The sequence below is a fragment of the Papilio xuthus genome, unplaced genomic scaffold (assembly GCF_000836235.2).
Source record: "Papilio xuthus unplaced genomic scaffold, Pxut_1.1 DF825017.1, whole genome shotgun sequence".
Taxonomy (NCBI): Eukaryota; Metazoa; Arthropoda; class Insecta; order Lepidoptera; family Papilionidae; genus Papilio; species Papilio xuthus.
In genome coordinates this window covers 1,242,242-1,259,903 of record NW_013533632.1, presented here as the reverse complement: position 1 = coordinate 1,259,903, position 17,662 = coordinate 1,242,242, and the positions used below count along the sequence as shown (strand labels likewise).

Below are 17,662 nucleotides of genomic sequence, written 5' to 3'. Positions count from 1 at the left end.
ATAATGCTCGATGAATTTATTAATATAAATAACGTATATAGCTTTAATATAAACGTGTTAACAGCGAATAAAACGCATTTTGGCTGCCGTGCTGCTGTTTTCAATTTATACATGCAGATAAAATATTTGAAGGAAAGTGCTCGTAGTGCCGCTCTATCGCTATACGGCATTGTATTTTAATAAGTTTGTTTATAAATGATAAACAAGATTCAACGAGATATATTTGTAATAGATACAGAATCGGCGCCCGAAAGTGAATTCACCAAAACAAAGCAAGAATCGACAGAGTACTTTGCGGTGTCAGTTGCTATGTGGCTGCGTGAATCTGTCTCTTTCACACTTGCTATGGTGTGTATTAAATAAAAAGAAATGGAAACAACTTTAGTAATGCGTTTGTTTTCGACAAGAGATGGCATGCATCTACAAAGCGAATCAATTTTACAGCTACCAAATAACGATAATTATAGCAGTGAGATTTAAAATATCAGTTTTTTTATTTATGTCAACATTTTTATGAGGACCGGTAGCTGAAGATTTATCTCAACTTACTATTATCCAAAGTATCTCAGCTTGACCGCAAGAGGGCAATCTGCAATGGCGACGAAAAATATTCATGCAGCTTGAAAAATATTAAATAATTGTATTTTTTATGTTGGAAAAATATTAAGAACATTCACACCAAATTTACATATTCCTTATTCCCATACAAACTTTAATCCCCCCTAATCCCTATTGTTATTTCGCGCCCTTGAGGATAAAAATTTACAAACATTGAAGGTCATATTTATTTATATAAAATTAACAGCCCAAATAGGTAAGATTCAAGCTTATAAATAATAATGTAAAGAAGCTTCTAACTAAAAAATTGACCATACTTCCATAAAACATTGCATTCCCCATTTCCTCTCCCTACAACCCTTTTTTCTCGTTAAAAAGTAACCTATGTCTTTTCTCAGGCTCTAACCTATCTGTGTACGAAATTTCATTCGAATCGGTTCAGTAATTATGGCGTTAGAGCGAGTCAAACAGACAGACAGAATTGCTTTCGCATTTATAAAAATAAAATTGTTAAGAAGTTTTTTATCGTAATTGTATTTAACTAGCACAATAAAGTAATAAAAATATGTAGCAAACAATCTTTATCTTTGTCATATTATAATTAACAGCAATATTGGCTCCACCGTTGCAATACTACGACCACAGTGAAGACAGGTACCGAGTGGAAGTGATTCCGTCTTTTGTCTGATGAATATGCGTCTAGGATACTTAATTCTAGTGAATTTCTCCTTCCTACCCCTTTATCATAAGGAAATTGGTCTTTGCGGGGAGGGGGAGTGATGTCCAGGAAGTCGAAATACCCTAGTTCGGTACTTCCTCTTTTCCGTCCATTTAAGGTAATGCATAGACAATTTGTTGAGATATCTACAATAAACTTCGGTATTTGGGCGAAATTGGGTGGCTACTTGCTTGTTTGCCATACTAAAAAAACATAGGTTTGCATTTAAAGTTCTACGTCTATTTTTTATCTACGTAACATAATATAATTTGAGAAAATAATAAAAACGTCGTTTACCTGAACGGTCCACTATCGCAACACCTGCATTGGCACATTCGTGTAATTTAGGTCTGAAACGGTTCAAAAGTTCAGGATACATAAACTTGAATCGAAGAGCTGCGGCTCAACATCTAAATTTTCAGCTCACGACTCAATAAGATGTAATATAACTATGCGAGTTGCGAGCCAGCTGACCAGTCGCAGACCCATAATTCGCTTCCGGCTCTCGTCTCGTTAAAACGTATAACATACAACAAGCTCTGAGCTGGTACAAATTAAGCTGAGCTGCAAGGGGATTCACTGTTTTGCTACACAAGTTATCAATTTTATTGATTAAAGTGATAAATTAACTGAAAACTGTAAAATAGATGACACTCCTATTAGAAAAACAGTTGTTGCAGATGGCGCTGGTGTCGATCTTTTGTTTTCGCCTTAAGTTTGAACTTTAATGTTAAATTGGTAAATACAAAACAATTACTTTATTTATAGAACAATAAAATATCAAAAACTAAACCAAATTAATCATAAGACATAAACAAGGTGACTTGAGAAAAAAAAAATCGTAATCTAATTAAATCTTTTGTCTGTGCTTTAATGTTGAGCAAAGGTGGGGTAAAAAAAGGATTGCAGTTCCGTCGCAGTTCCGTCTTTCTCTGTGAAGTTTGATACATATTTGCATTTGCTTCAAGTGTTGCTTACTATCCAGTTGACCGTGTGTCTTAAAGAATTTCAATGGCGCCAAAGAGACCTGTACCACTTGGATGGGGGCTTCGTGTCAGCAGAACTTGGGGTAAGTTAATATAATAATAGTGTAATAATATATAGGGCACATAATTACGATTGCATTTTAAAATTACATTATTTACAAAATGACGGTGTTTTAGTTGCATGTTGAATTGTCATTTTTACCAATTTACGTCGTAGTTTCGTCGATACCTACCCTCAATATATTATTTTATTTTAATGTAATCAGTCCATGAGTATATTTTTGACATATAATCTGACTAAAGTGAAAAAAAAAATGTGTTATGTGTTGTTTATGTGTTGTCTGCGTTTTATGTCAATAACAAAATAATCTGTCTTCATAAAATGAAGAAATGACGTTCAATCTTGAGATATCGATTTATTTATACAAAGCTATATCGTACTGCGTACTAGTATTATAAATGCGAAAGTATGAATGGGTATATGGATGTTTCTTTGAAGGTATCTTCAAAATGCTTCAATGAATCTCGCTGAAATTTGGCATAGATGTAGAACTACTACTACCGAAGCTACTTCCGAAGTTTTTTTTTACTACCGCGCGGGCGAAATTGCCGGCGACATACCACTATAAATATAAGAAAAACGTCGCCATATTGCTGAATGTAAGGAAGCTAATTTCATATTCAGTAAATGACGTAATGACTAATCCTATTTGGACGCCCCCTGGACAGCCTCTCATGTACTTTGTTGAGTTATCTTACTAATATTATAGATGCAAAAGTTTAGGTGGATGGATGGATGTTTGTTAGAAGATAACTCAAAAACGGCTGAAAGGATCTTGCTGAAATTTGGTATAGATATAGAAGTAGTCTGGAAGAACACATGCGCTACTAATAATGTTCTTTTTATCCCGTGCCGACGATGTCGCGGGTGACAACTAGTTACGTTATAAAGCTGTCGGTAAACGTGACACAAGTTCGGTAAAGATAGATATATGTACAACATCGAATGTTCCAAATAGTTTGCAAATAACGTAAAGGTAGCCGAAAGTATTGGATTAGTCTCATTACATACTAGCTGCTGCTCGCGATTTCGTTCAAATATTAATTGTTTGTGAAGATCGCACTCTATAAATAAATGCGCACGTCTCATATTAATCGATGCAGTCATTTCAGAGATTACTCGAAGTAAACATTGACTTGAGGACAGACAGACAGACGGGCATTAATTTATAAAATTATATGTATTCTTAATATTATCATAGTTTTATATTCATAAAAAATAAATTTTATATTCATGATATGTGCATTTTGTTCTTTCAATGTTACGGTTACCTTTTGCAACAGTATTTAAATATCTTCTGCGTTGTTGTTTAATATTGATCGTGTAATATAGAACATTGTTCTATATTATCTATGCAAATGGAATAAATCGGCAATTGCTCTTTACTTAGTTATGACACAACTATAACATATCGTGTGCTTCCATAAACAAACAACTATAACGCCCTTAACCCAGAGGGGTAGGCAGAGACCATTGACCTCCATAGCACTAATATTTTGTTATCTATTAATACTACTATCCTACTAATATAAATGCGAATGTTTAGATGGATGGATGGATAGGTGTTTGTATGAAGGTATCTCCACAACTGCATGGATCTTGGTGAAATTTGGCACAGATGTAGAATATGGTCTGGATGAACTCACATGCTACTAATTAAGTTTTTTCTTCATTCCGCGCGGGCGGTGTCGCATTCGACAGCTAGTATAGCATTGCCTTATGATATTGTTATTCTTGGTTTCATTCGTTCTTTTTAGGGTTCCGTACCTCATAGGAAAAAAACGGAACCCTTATGGGATCACTTCGTTTTTTTTTATAAAACAGAGACTATAAAGCAGACAGTTGAAAACTTTTGGGTAGAATTTAATGTTTAACGCAATCTTTTTAATATTATAAATGCGAATGTTTAGATGGATGGTTGGTAGGAGGATGTTTGTTTAAAGGTATCTCCCGAACGCTTGAATGGATCTTAATGATAATTGCCATACACATAGAACATAGTCTAGAGGAACGTACAGGCCATTAATTATGTTTTTTTTTTAATTTCATGTCTCCGAAGTCTCGGAGGATTGCTACTTGTTTCATAAAAAAAAGGTTTTTGTTTCAGGGAAACTTTTCTACTGTAACTTGATAACTGGAGATTTTCAATTAACAAAACCCACAAGCATGGCATCTTTATGCACTGATGAAGAGTTTAGCCTAAGCGATGAAGGACCTCTGAGGAAAAAGAAACCTAAAATGATTCAAGTTCGTCATATCCTTGTAAAGCATTACTTGAGTGATCATTCGCCAATGTGCCGAGTGCTAAATGGGGAATATACAATTCGGTCACCAACAGAAGCTTATGAACGCGCTATAGGTATTATATTTTATTGTATTTTGCTTATTTAAATCTTATAATTACGGCAACTGTTAAATTCGCCAGGCAACTGTGAAGATCAATCACTTTAAATTAATTGCAAATGAACTTACAATATTAGAAGGTTGAAATCTTACTTCTTACTAATATTATAAATGCAAATGATTGGATGGTTTGTTACAAGGTATCTCCAAAACGGCTGCATGGGTATCGCTGAAATATGGCATAGATGTAAAACCTAGTCTGAAAGAAAAAATAGGCTGCTTATTAAGTTTTTTGATTCCGCGCAAACGGAGTCGCGGGCTACAGCTACTAAAAAAATGTTATTCTGTCAGGCTACAAAAAATATTCCAGATGTATAGATATGCATGTTTTTTTTTGCTGTTGATTGTTGATTTGTAATTTTTCATTTCAAAAAATGTTTTGACATATATTTTTTTGTAATTTTTTTAGATATACGCATCGAAATATTGACGGAGAGGTGTCCTTTTGATATAGCAGCTTATAGATATTCAGAAAGCTCGACCGCATTCAAGGGTGGCAAGTTGGATCCTATTTATAAGGGCCATGATATGGATGAGGCATTTGAAGAGGCAGCCTTCGCCTTACAGATCGGTGAAATTAGCCAACCGGTTGAAACCAACGTTGGCTACCATATCATACAGAGAATTTCGTGAATTGTTTTTTTCCTATGTATACATATACTTATTGCATGCTAGATGCACAAGAGTTTTGTCAGATTTTTTTTTATATTTACATATCGTTATACATTTCGTATTTTATTTTACTTGAAAAAATCTTCCGGACCAAGAAATTTGTTATAGAATGAAATATTTTTTAATGATAACATAACATTTAATGTTTGAAAATTTTTTACCGTTGTTAAATATTCATAAGTTCCTTTTTAAAAGATTTTTTTTTTAAGATTTTATTTCGAAAAATAAAATTTTATAATTTGCATTTAATGCTCAATTTGTTAGAAAAATCAAATATGTTAACATGGGTTTCCACTGCTGCGATACATGTAGTCACATATCAGTTCACATTTTCTTTAAAAAAAACATGTTACATACATATGTCTATATGTTAAAATCCACAATTTTTAAATAGATTTGGTAAATTTTCTACATAGATATAATAAGATACATGAAATAATATTTTTAGCAAAAATCTTTAATATGAATATGTTGTTTACTCTGAATTTTGTAACCTAAATATTAGGTTAAACTGTTTTTAATATTTTTTTTATTTTTTTACTTATTTTAAACTTATAACTACAATCAATAGCGTTCCTAAATTAATGTTCTTAATTTCTTTGCAATATGTTCTCCAAAGATATTAAGAATATTTACTATGACTGGCCATATAAAATAAAACCTAGATTAGTTTTTGTACTTTTTCATTTACAAATAAACTTGATATTTGAATTGTGTTTTTTATTATCTTCAAAACCAAACGAATTTTTAACATTTTCTCCCAAACCGACAAAACGGTGTAATGTGTATTTTGGTTAAAAAAAAAATAATGTACACGAAGTAAATTCGTAGCTTAGTGTATTGGAATCCAAAAACCTTTGTCAATAACAGTCAATTCATCAGCCATCCTTTTATAAAATAAAACCAGTTTTTACCGGATATAAAAATGATTTTGATTTAGTAGTGGTTGATAAAAAATGAAAGGCAAATTCTAAATAGGTTAAATTTATTAATAACATTTCAACTCTAAAATCACATAGCATATTAAAGCAGTAAGACTTATAGAATAAAAATATTTGAAGTAAATAAGTTTGACTCAACTAACAAAAACAACTCTATATAAAATATCATTTTGAATATTCCTGCTTTGTTAATAATTGAAGAACAATTTCGTTAAAACACAAAAGTAATACAGTAAAATATTATATTTGAAATATGTTTAAATCATGAAAAAAGTTGAGAAATAATTTTAAACATGTTTAAGATATACTTAAATATATTTTTAAAGCTGCAGCCTACGCGATAGAAACAGGATTTCATTAGCAAGATACTACAAACAACTAATGGCCATCTATTCCATGTAAGGAACGTTTAGAACAAGGAAATTTTAATTGAAATACACCAATATAATAATTTATTATATTTTAAAAAGCTACGTCTACTTAGGTACAACTATTCTTTTACAACATCCAATGCAATTTGTTGTAAGCAAAATGAAAACATATACAACTTTTGCATCAAAGTTTAATATTGCAATAATAAGAACAATTTAAAGACAATATTAAATTTATTCAGTGAATCAAATCGTTTGAAATATGGACAAAAGCGTTAGGTACATCCTATAACATAAAATGTTAAATCTGAAAAAAAAATGTAAATAATTCACCAGAGGATTATTATATGTAGACTAAATAATTTACTGTTAGATTAATAGTGCTGTAAGATAATATAGTAAATGATTATAACATCTTCTTAATATTTAAAGCTATTATACAGCTATATATTTACAGAAGGGATAAATAGACATTGATAAAGATCCAGAATGAAACACTAACATTGAAACATTAGTGAATGGAACTTGAAATACATAATATCAAATATATACACAAGACTTAACATACTAATCCCTCATAGAACATTTGCATGTTACACAAACCCCGAACGCAGCCATCTCTTTTACAACAAACAGTAGATTAAACATTTATCTTAATGTAAGTGTCAAATATTCTAAACATTAAATATTTTATTTAATACATGTCAAGTATTCAACGGGGAGAGAGATCCTGTGGGTGGTAGTAGGGAAGTATGACCTAAATCATGAGCAAAGTTGACATGTTGTCAAGTTATGAGGGTCCAGGTAAGTTCACAATCAATTCTTTATCATGGCTTAGACATACTAAAGACACAATCAAAGCTAATTATCTATGTACAAAGACTATTTTAACTTTTTAAATTTAATATGAAGCAAGATTTAATTTTTTTTCATCCTTTTATAATTTTTTTTTCCAATAATATTTTTACATCTGTAATTTATTATAATAAGCAAAAAGACAAACTTTTATAAAGGATTGTTCCTTTTATGAAGAAACACCCATATTTTTATAACTATGATTATTAATTTAATATAATTTTAAGCATTTAAGTACAATAATAATCAGCTTTGTTAAAACACTAGGATCTCTTTCTAAATATGTTTAGTTTTTCCAATGGTCAGTGACTAACTAGGTATATATATATCTATAGATGGCGCCCACTGTTTTTATCATCCCTTGGAGGAAGGGAGTATAACAAGGTTATGTGTGACTTTAATTAGCAGACCAGTGGCACACCATTCTTCCCAGCGATCTGGGCGAACCTATCCATGCACTATCATAATGCCGTCTTAAAGGTCATCATAAGTAAACTATTTAGTTGTGATATATGTTTTGTATATTTAGATAACTGCTACATGTTTATATATCTAAACACACATAATGTCAAAACTTCCATATTATATATATTTTATCAATACTTGATTTCTTGTCATTATCATAGTAATATAAACTAACATCATCATGGTTTTGTTAATTACTTTATTTATAAATCTACGTTAAATTTACTTAAATGATTATAAGGATTAGAAATTTATGAAATTTTATTTAATTTGTGAGACTAGTATACAGGGTGTTATAGATTTAAACATATACTAAAGTAGAGGTGCAGTCACAAGGTATACTACTTCAACATTAAATTGAAACACCTCTTTACAATCAATTACATCACCATAGTGATTGTGAACTATTCATTCTTAAACTTAGTTTAACTAACATCAATATACATTTATTTGAAATACAGATCTTATAGTAATATTGTAACAAATATCAAGTTTTATTCTATTTTGAACAAAAAAATATTGGATATAAGATTGAAATCATTTCATGATTAAATATTATTTGAAAATACATTTTTCGGAAGAATACTGAAACGAAACTACAAGACAAACATGAGTTAACTAGCTGTAACTTTTACAATAAAACATGTTATTTATGATACATCACAACATGTTTACATGTGAATGTATCTGTAGTGTAAACTCATGGTAAGAGTGTTAAGATATTAAGATTAAACACATTATATACTAAGTTGTGAGGTTAATCTAACTGGTAGTTACCAACGTTCATTTTTAAATTTACGCTCTGAAATTGTTTGTAATACTCACTCATTGAGTCCGGAGAGATTGATCGCGTCAAATACGACGGCACTGCACAACACAATAACTTCAAACACAACACTATCATATCCATATACTGCAATCCCAATTTGCTGTACATCCAGTGATGGTTCATTGCAGGCCGACCGTGTTATGTGCCTAGTGGGTTAAGGCATAGGTGATAACAGAAATGAGACCCACTATGACGCTTCCTGCCCAGATTGCTACGCATCTGAGGAATAAAACCCTCTGCTATTCACGTAACTCTGGGTCAAACTCTCCAAAGAACTCCAATAGCTAGTTGTCATAGGACACAGGATCCGGGACCGGGTTGTTACTGTCCTGAGCAGCATAGCGCGCACAGTTGTCGATGACCATGTTTGCAAGATCTTTGATCACAGTGTACGGCCTTGGATCTTTTAATATATCTTTAAGGAGTGCAATACCATCTTCAGCAATCACCAACTTGCAGTATTTTTGTGCTGAAAAACATACATAAAAATAAAGAATCTTCACTTGCTTGAAAAGAATTAGGACTATGTTAAGACTTGGAATGATAAAAAGCAATCATAATATATTTACTTTCTTAGATAATACACCTAAAAAGGTATTTTCGTGTAGTTTTTATTAGCTACAATATAACATGCTTGACTTTGTGGTATTTATATATTACAATTATATACTTACGGTATACAGTGGTCAAGTTAGCAAGAGCCCACACTGCCCAATGTTGGCATTGCGGTGTATGATATACACTGAGCAGACCCAGGATAGGTTTGAATGATCGATAATTGATATTCCTCTCATCATGAAGATTCCAGGTCTGTACAGCCATGGCCAGGCGTGCGAGGACGGCAGATCTGGGCGGGTTGGACACCACCCAGGCTTCTTCCCCATCAGAAGCTATGTGGGCCAGGACCCCAGCCGCATTGTAGCTTACCTGTTATGTATAGCACGTGTGAACACATCCATTTTTCTATGTTTTTTTTTTATATCAGGTTTTTGCTTTTATATCACAAGGGAAATCAGTTAGTGGCCACATCATCATCAACAGCTCACTATACGAAGAGGCGCTTGAAGCCTGCTCTAATTAAGGTAGGCTATAGTCAACCATGCAGTCCCAGTGGGGGTTAGTTGACTTCACAAATATCTTTGAATTTCTTCTCAGATACATGCAGGTAACGTCACGTCATTTTCCTTCACCGTAAGAGTAAGGAGTATCAAGGAGCGGCAATATAGTGTTGCCAAAGTAGCAAAGTAACAACAAAATAAGGCAGCTTCATTGCCAACCTTTAACGAACCAACGAGTGGATACATAGAAAATTATATTTCCACTTCCTACTTTAGTTAGTTAAAATTTATACATACCTCGATTCCATCGCTGGATGAGTCTAGAAGGTTGTAGAAGAGTACAAGAAAGTTACTGTCCACAAGCTGAGGTCTCAGTTCAGCCACCTCGGCCACATTACCCAGCAAGCCCATCATGTTGCGGAGCAATTCCTCTTTTAGAGGAAATGCCTGTGGACATAGGGAATTCTTGGTTGTACATTTACGCTTGGTTTAATAATATGTTATTATATTTTTGGAGAAAAGTAATAAAAGATTATTGAATATATGTTTTTAAAATTCTGTCATATACATTGTTCTGTTTTTTTTTTTAAGAAAACGAGAGAGGCGATAATAGTTTTATAATATATAATACCGACTCGATTGATGAGTTCACATTTTCATCAAAATCGTTTGTGTGAATAAATTGGATAGCTCAATTGATTTGTACACTATAAGGCCTATTCAAATCTGTCCTAGGCAGCCTACTTACGCTGCGTGGAACTATACTTATCCATTTTAAGATTGCGACTCCTACCCATCAATTCTAGGAGCAATTTCTGCAAACTTCTGTCATTTAAGCTTTGCAAGTGTAACAACTTGACAACATAAATTCTCTAATTTTCTGATACATTTAAATTCAGCGCCATCTAGCGTTATATGTCAAAACTACGTCATTCGACGGTAAAGATGATAACCTAAAGCCAGCAATCCTTTGAGCTCTAGGAATTTATAATATAGATTTTAAATCGTACATTTACCGCTAGACATGTGATGAATAACTCCATTCCGAGGCATTCGAGGAAGCGGCTACTGTTGGCCGGAGTTTCGTCTGTCACATTCCACAGAGTGGACCAAGCGACCTCAAGCACGTCGTCGCAAACACCACAATCGAGACGTGTCGATATCAGACGCATCATTTTCTGGAACAATGTTAAAGGTGGAACTTTTGAATATACTGTGATTTCTCTGAAAAGGCCACTTTAAATTGCTGGTAATTTTGTAACGGTCTTTGCGTAGGAAAAAGGGAGAAATTGGTAGAAAGGTTAAAAAGAGTTAGCCTAATATTATTACCAAACGCGATTGGGAGATCAATTGTGTTCTCTTCGTTTTCTTTTGCAAACCTGATTTTACCCAGAAGTTGACAGTATAAAACTTCGTGTAATTGAAACATACTTTTTCAAAAAGAACAAAAGCGACGATAATGTTTAAATGCAATATAATTAAGACTCACTTTAAGGCTATGAATCATATAAGAGACAAAAGTTTGCTTCAAACTCAATACGCCAAGCAAAGCTATCACATTATGCATAAGATAAAACATATAAATAATCAGAACTTTTTGAAATAGGTTAAAAAATAATGTTCAATCAATTTACATGTATCTCGCCAAACATTTATAACAACAATATCGCTTATTTTTTTTTATATCACAAGGGAGCAAACCAGCAAGCGACCATCTGAAATCGCTGAAATAGCGACGTGACCATTGCCCATAGACATACGCAATTGCATATGCGTTGCCTACCTTTAATCGACGGAGAGTATGCACAGAAAGAAAATATTTTCCCTTTCCATGCATTCTCTCATCCGGAAAGTCCACTTCCACTTCCCATCCTTTGTTTATAAGAAAAAGGATGGGAAGGAAAAGAGGACGAAAAAAGGCCTCCGGGACGCACGCTCAACAGACGAAACGCGGAATTGCTTCCACTTGATGCCAGTCTTCTGTGTGGTCATGGTATTTCACCGGGCGAGCCCGGACGATTCGCGCGAAGATGTTAAAGCGGGCTCTACCACTGTTAATTTAATTGTAATTCAAACAAGGGACATGGATTATAAAAAAAATCAATAAGTGCAAAGGCCACGCCTCGAAATAGAAAAAAGATCAATCAAAAATTTATCGCTTAATACAAAATTCATAAAGAACAAGTTGCTCGCATCGTCATAGTTCAGCATTCATTGTGTATAACTTAATAAAACCAACAATTTTAACTGCAAGCCACAACTTAATATATAAGTAATAAGTACATAGACAAAGCTTTTTATAAGATTTATAATACGAAAATATAAATTATGCACAGCTGACAATGTTTTATGCAAGTGTCTCGCTTCATTACATTAATAAATATCATTTTTAAAAAAACTGCAACTCTTTCTCTTTAAAGTAAAAAACGAACATAGACGAGGCCGTGCTCTTCCAGATTCTACATCTACTTTAAAAATATTACGATAACGACGAATGGAATAAAACTCGTCGATATCGAATCCTCCGGTTTGTTACAGGTACATATTTAACCCGAGAAAAATATAATCATTCAATCAATGAATGACACAAAGAATGAATCGACTCTTTTGCTTAACCAATGGACTCATAATCTTGATTGTTGTATAACTAGCTGTTGCCCTTGACTCCGTCCGTGCGGAAAGAAAAAAAACATAGTGGCTTATGTGTTTTTCCAGATTTCAGCAAGCTCCATGATCAATTCTAGATATACCTTCTAAAAACATCCATCCATCCATACATCCAAACATTCGCAGCTTTTGTCACATAAATAGTTCATCGCAATCAGCTCGCTTCATACAGATTAGTTATAATTAGCAGCTTCAAAGAGTATTTTTATTCGCATGCACAAAATAAAACATAAACAAAATCTTGGAGACGAGATCTTTGCTTTGTAAAGTGTTACGGAAATATTTTCGTCTACTGAACTTTACAAAGGCACTTGAAAAAAAATCTTCCAGGCAACTAGTGACAATTCTTCAAGTATTGTATTTATCATTATGACAAGCGTGAATCTTTCCTATCTATTTCCCTCAATAAAGATATCAAGCTTATAAAATTAGATGTCGCGCGCGTCTTCGCATACATTCATCGCAAATTAAAAAAACAAAATAGTTCAGTTTATAGACTCTCGGTCGCTACTTAGGAACCCACATACATAAAAACTTTTAATTTTGTAGGTTTTCGCTGAATTTAAGACGTTAGACGTTGCAATCTACTGCTTATAGCTAGTTCCATACAAAATACAAAACTGTTACAGACGCCTTGACAATTTTATTAGCAATTTTATAAATAAACATTAATAAAAAAAATTGTAAGTGTAAATAAAAAAAAATATATACACTTATAAATAACTCGCCTTAAAATTAACTAGTAAATTTAATTCGCTTCATTCAATATTGTACTAGTTGAAAATCTTTCGTTATTTAATCATGTCATACAGTATTAACGCAGACGCACGCATAAAACCATTTGCGCAGAATAAGAACTCTTTAGATTTAACAAAGAAAAAATCTAACACTCTTCAAAGAAATATTGTCATTCTTTCATTCTAGTTCTAATTTTCAGCCTTGCAATATAAAAATGTAGACTACATTTCGCCAAAGACGCAGATTTGAATTCGCATAACTAGAAACTAGTGTAATATAAAATGCGCATCGTTTATTAGATTATAGTTTAACATAAATAGTCAAGTAGCTCTGTAGAATCTATCTCTAACCGCTTTTTGTTGCTTAAAGTTAAGTCTTAGATCTGCACTACAAGTGCGCGTTCATATTACGCCGCGCGGCAGGTAAACACCTGGCCATAAAACAGGCTGGTATGCACGCACAAAGGTTATAGTACGCCCTAGACATTTAAAAACAAAGAAAAAAATAAAGTCGTAATTTCTGTTTAACTAAAGTTGAAAATAATACTTGTTTTTTCATTTAAGATAGACAACATCGCGAGTGCGCATAAAGAATATCCGCTTGCTTATAAAAGAAGAATCGTCTTTGTCGAAATTGCTTATTGAATGTATCGCGGTCACGTCGCGTTGGTATAACACGATTCAAACTTTATAGCGGTTTGTGTTGGCGGATGGAATAAGCGCGGATTTGTACCCCGCCCTCGCATTCATCTACGACCTTGAGAAATTACCAGCTGCTTTAAAGTTTGGATGGCATTATAGCGATGTTGTATAGTGTCTGTATGGAAGAAGTATAATAACATGTTTACATCGAAACATCGCGATTACGTTGCAATGCGAAAGTACAGTATTAGTAGCAAAATATTAGTATAGTAAAGCATAGCAAATGTATTGTGTTAGTGTTGCCATTATATCGCGTATATATAGCTGCAAGCTAATATTAAATACTAAAGTCTCCTTAGCTCAGTTTTTTACAGGACTTATATTTATTCTGGAAGAAAAATATTATCCAGAAAGTGGTATTTAAATATATTGTATATTATTCTTACCTCAATGAGTCCACTTCTCCCCAAGAATAACTTTCGATTGCCGTCGACCTGGCACGCTAGAGAGTTAAGCAGGTAGATAGAGACGCGCTGAACGAATCCCTCCTGGCTCTGATATGGCACGCAACTGAGCAGCATCTGAACTAGACGTTCATACTCACACAACTGTTAAAAATAATTACATATTTAAGACTGCATGTAACATTTTTTACGACTTCAAACTACGGACCTTGTATGGGGTATGTTAACTGAAAACTGGGGTTTTGGTTTATTTGTAACCACATAATTTCATAATGGTTGAATGGATCTAGATGAAATTTTAAACCATGATACATTACAGTCTAAAATAGGCATCATTCAGTTTTTTTTTTACAAAGATGAAGATGCGGCAACAGTTAGTCTTACAAATATTATAAACATGAAACTGAAATAGATTTTAGAGGATATTTTTATAATTGTTTTATAATTATTTTGAAATACTGTTTTAATTATCACTGTTTAACTTATAACTTACCACATCTGACGGAATCTTGAATTGGCAAATGGTGATACAGCCATTTCTCATGACGGTTTCATCCTTCCTATGTTCCTCCATTGCATCAAGCAAAGCTTTCAGAATGTCGTGCTTCAATTTTTTTCCCAGCTTGTCTTTTTCTTTACCCTTTACAATGTAGAATAGAGTAGCACTATAAAAAAAACATGGTTTTAGTTTTTCTTATTAATTAATATAGGATAAACTAAGAAATTTATATAAGATTTTTAAAGGAAAACTAATTATAGTACCTTCCAGATATTTGAATATGTTTCTCAGGGATATGTCTTTTCATTGCCTCCAATACAATTGCAAGAGAACGTTGTACCGATTCACACTGGTCGTAACGGAACAGATAATAAAGATCATTGAGGACATGAGCAAGCATTGCAGTTCTGCCCATGTAAACCTTCGCTGATGTCAGGATTTGCTCCTCATTGGTATCACCAGTAATCTGAAATAATATAAATGTAGTGCACTTGTTGATTACACAATAAATTAAATGTTTTTAGTTCCAGTTAGGGTAAGTATGGTTTCCACTTTATAATTATATTTTTATCACTGGATGTAAAATTCTTACATGTATTATTTTACTTTTATTTTAACTTATTATACTAGCTTACACAAAAATACCCATAGAATTTATTTAATATATAAAAAATTTTAGTGTGTTAACCGCAAAATTATGAAGATATAATTATTTAACATAGGAACCATCAAATTTACAGCAATAGCAATTTCATAAGGCTTTGGGAGACAAAATATTATAAATATTAGAAAAATTACCACTTTAGCTGGAATATCATGCCACCTACAGGCCCCATTATGGGTTCCATAAAGACCAAGGAAGTGCAGAGGTTTGTTCACTCGACTGACTAGGCCAGGGATATCACACCTCACAGGGACAGCAGGCACTTCAGGTTCCCCCACTTCCTCATCAGGGGGTGGTGCTGCTCCAGTACCAGCTAAATTGGTGCCCGAAATGTCCAGAGACATCAGATGCGGCAAGCAATGCATCATCCTTGACAGTGTTAAATTAGGATTAGGAAATACACCCAGCCGCTCATTTGATTGAGACAAATCCAGATGCTTTAATGAATGCAAGGTACAAATCCACTCTACAAGTCCTGTCTCAATTCGTACATTATAAAGTACCAGTGACTCCAAGGTCTCAAGGCCTTGCAAAGCGGTCAGGTAATTAGATTGTGTCAATTCTGATAGTTCCAAATGCCTCAAGCAGTACAGAGGCTGAGTGAGGAGTATTGGGAAGACAGTTGCCTTCCGGCATTGAATGGACAACTTCTTCAGTTGTGGTATAGACAGGATGTACTCTTTTTGGTAAAGTTTGTTCTGTGAAATGGTATAACTCAGTGGTCCAAATTTCAGAGATACTAGGTTCTCACTATGCTCATTGATCACATTGATGGCCACCTGTGTCAAATCCACACAATGAGTTAATTCCACTGTCTTTGGTTTATGAACCATAAAGCAGGCAAGACCATCAACGGTCACCGCCGAATTCCGCAGCTTCAAATTATTGATTTTCGTGCGCTCAGTATCACGAAATATATTCGCGACTTTGTCATCAATAATGTGTTTTCTTTGAAAAATGTCAATAAACTTTTCACAGAGTTCCACAGGTAGAATTATATCATTTTTAAGTCTGCGCAACAGGGTGACAGGATCTGTTATCGAAATTGCGTCGAGATTACGCGCAATGGTCTCAATACAAATTTCTAAGAGGGAATCTGTATTAGTGTCAGTCACTGGTAATTTTTCTGGTTTCGTCGCCATTTTGACTGGATAATGATTTTCTTCTTATGGTGTAGAAAAATTACACGTTCTATGGCACCATTTTACTCATTTCTTTTTTCACTACAGATCACGTCGTGTCGACAGTTTTATGAGACGATTCTGTTTATAGTTTTACATTACGAACTTCTGAAAACATTATAAACTTGAAGGATACACTACTAAACAAATAAGAAACGATGCAATGCAATGGATGGGAGCAATTTTCGCACAATTCACCAAAATGAACAAAGAATCGACCGATTGGAAAGTTCTATTAATTTCTGTTCTGTCACAGATAAATTTGAATGTTGCTACACTTTATTTCTATTTCAACTGGTGCTTCTTTTCAAATTTATGGCAATACTAGTCCACACTTTGATTATGATATTATGATGATATTATGTATTGCGGTTTTCTAAGTGTCCACCGCTATATTCGGAAGTTGTAAATAAATATCTTTAAAATCTATAAATGTCACATCAATAAAAATCGAAAAGAATGAAATAAAAACTACAATGCATAATATTATGCTATTTCTATTTCCTTTTTAATTTTTTTTATAACTTATATCCAAAAAATGTGTTTACTTTAAGTTTATGTAAACTTCTTATAATTCGAATTTTAAACAATTAATTACTAAAGTTTAAAGGAATGGTAGAAATCAATTTTGGAGTCAAATATTTATAATTATTATTACTTACCATTGCTTTCTTGGATATCCGATAAAATCCACTTGCGGTATTCTATAATACTTTAAAATATTAAAATATATTTAATATAAATCAACACTTCAATACACTTTAATTTTGAAATTAATACATTTTTTTAGAAAAATGCGTAAGTTAAATCACTCTGAAACAAAATCACAGCGCACTTAAAAACAAAGTTGACGTTTTGAATATCGAAGAGCACTTCGCCGTTAGAAACATG

General features: G+C 33.1%; 2 protein-coding genes across 3 annotated transcripts; one reads left to right on the top strand and one right to left on the bottom strand.

Annotated features, from left to right (window-relative positions):
• The first annotated feature begins 2,150 nt into the window (after positions 1-2,150).
• LOC106126209 (peptidyl-prolyl cis-trans isomerase Pin1-like) lies at positions 2,151-5,483 on the top strand. Its single transcript, XM_013323697.1, has 3 exons — positions 2,151-2,345; positions 4,431-4,682; positions 5,136-5,483. Exons 1-3 carry the CDS (start codon positions 2,288-2,290, stop codon positions 5,357-5,359), a joined length of 534 nt encoding a protein of 177 aa, XP_013179151.1. The 5' UTR covers positions 2,151-2,287; the 3' UTR covers positions 5,360-5,483.
• A 1,105-nt stretch (positions 5,484-6,588) lies between these two features.
• Positions 6,589-17,026, bottom strand: LOC106126319 (protein zer-1 homolog). 2 transcript variants are annotated; one of them, XM_013323908.1, is made up of 8 exons: positions 15,725-17,026; positions 15,190-15,392; positions 14,921-15,092; positions 14,410-14,571; positions 10,928-11,095; positions 10,215-10,364; positions 9,534-9,786; positions 6,589-9,328 (listed from the first exon to the last, which is right to left on the bottom strand). In XM_013323908.1, exons 1-8 carry the CDS (start codon positions 16,730-16,732, stop codon positions 9,144-9,146), a joined length of 2,301 nt encoding a protein of 766 aa, XP_013179362.1. In that variant the 5' UTR covers positions 16,733-17,026; the 3' UTR covers positions 6,589-9,143. The 2 variants fall into 2 exon arrangements, with proteins under 2 accessions (XP_013179362.1, XP_013179363.1); XM_013323909.1 differs by having other exon boundaries at positions 10,934-11,095.
• Positions 17,027-17,662: the final 636 nt, after the last annotated feature.

Bases quoted from the DNA above. Each gene is read 5' to 3' on its own strand.
- LOC106126319 (XM_013323908.1), bottom strand. From the start codon at position 16,732: ATGGCGACGAAACCAGAAAAATTACCAGTGACTGACACTAATACAGAT. The intron at 14,572-14,920 runs GTAAGTTATAAG...TATTTTTAACAG, and splicing joins TCAAGATTCCGTCAGATGTG to TTGTGTGAGTATGAACGTCT. The intron at 10,365-10,927 runs GTACGATTTAAA...CTATGTCCACAG, and splicing joins TCACATGTCTAGCGGTAAAT to GCATTTCCTCTAAAAGAGGA.
- LOC106126209 (XM_013323697.1), top strand. From the start codon at position 2,288: ATGGCGCCAAAGAGACCTGTACCACTTGGATGGGGGCTTCGTGTCAGC. The intron at 2,346-4,430 runs GTAAGTTAATAT...TTTTTGTTTCAG, and splicing joins TCGTGTCAGCAGAACTTGGG to GGAAACTTTTCTACTGTAAC. The intron at 4,683-5,135 runs GTATTATATTTT...TAATTTTTTTAG, and splicing joins AGCTTATGAACGCGCTATAG to ATATACGCATCGAAATATTG.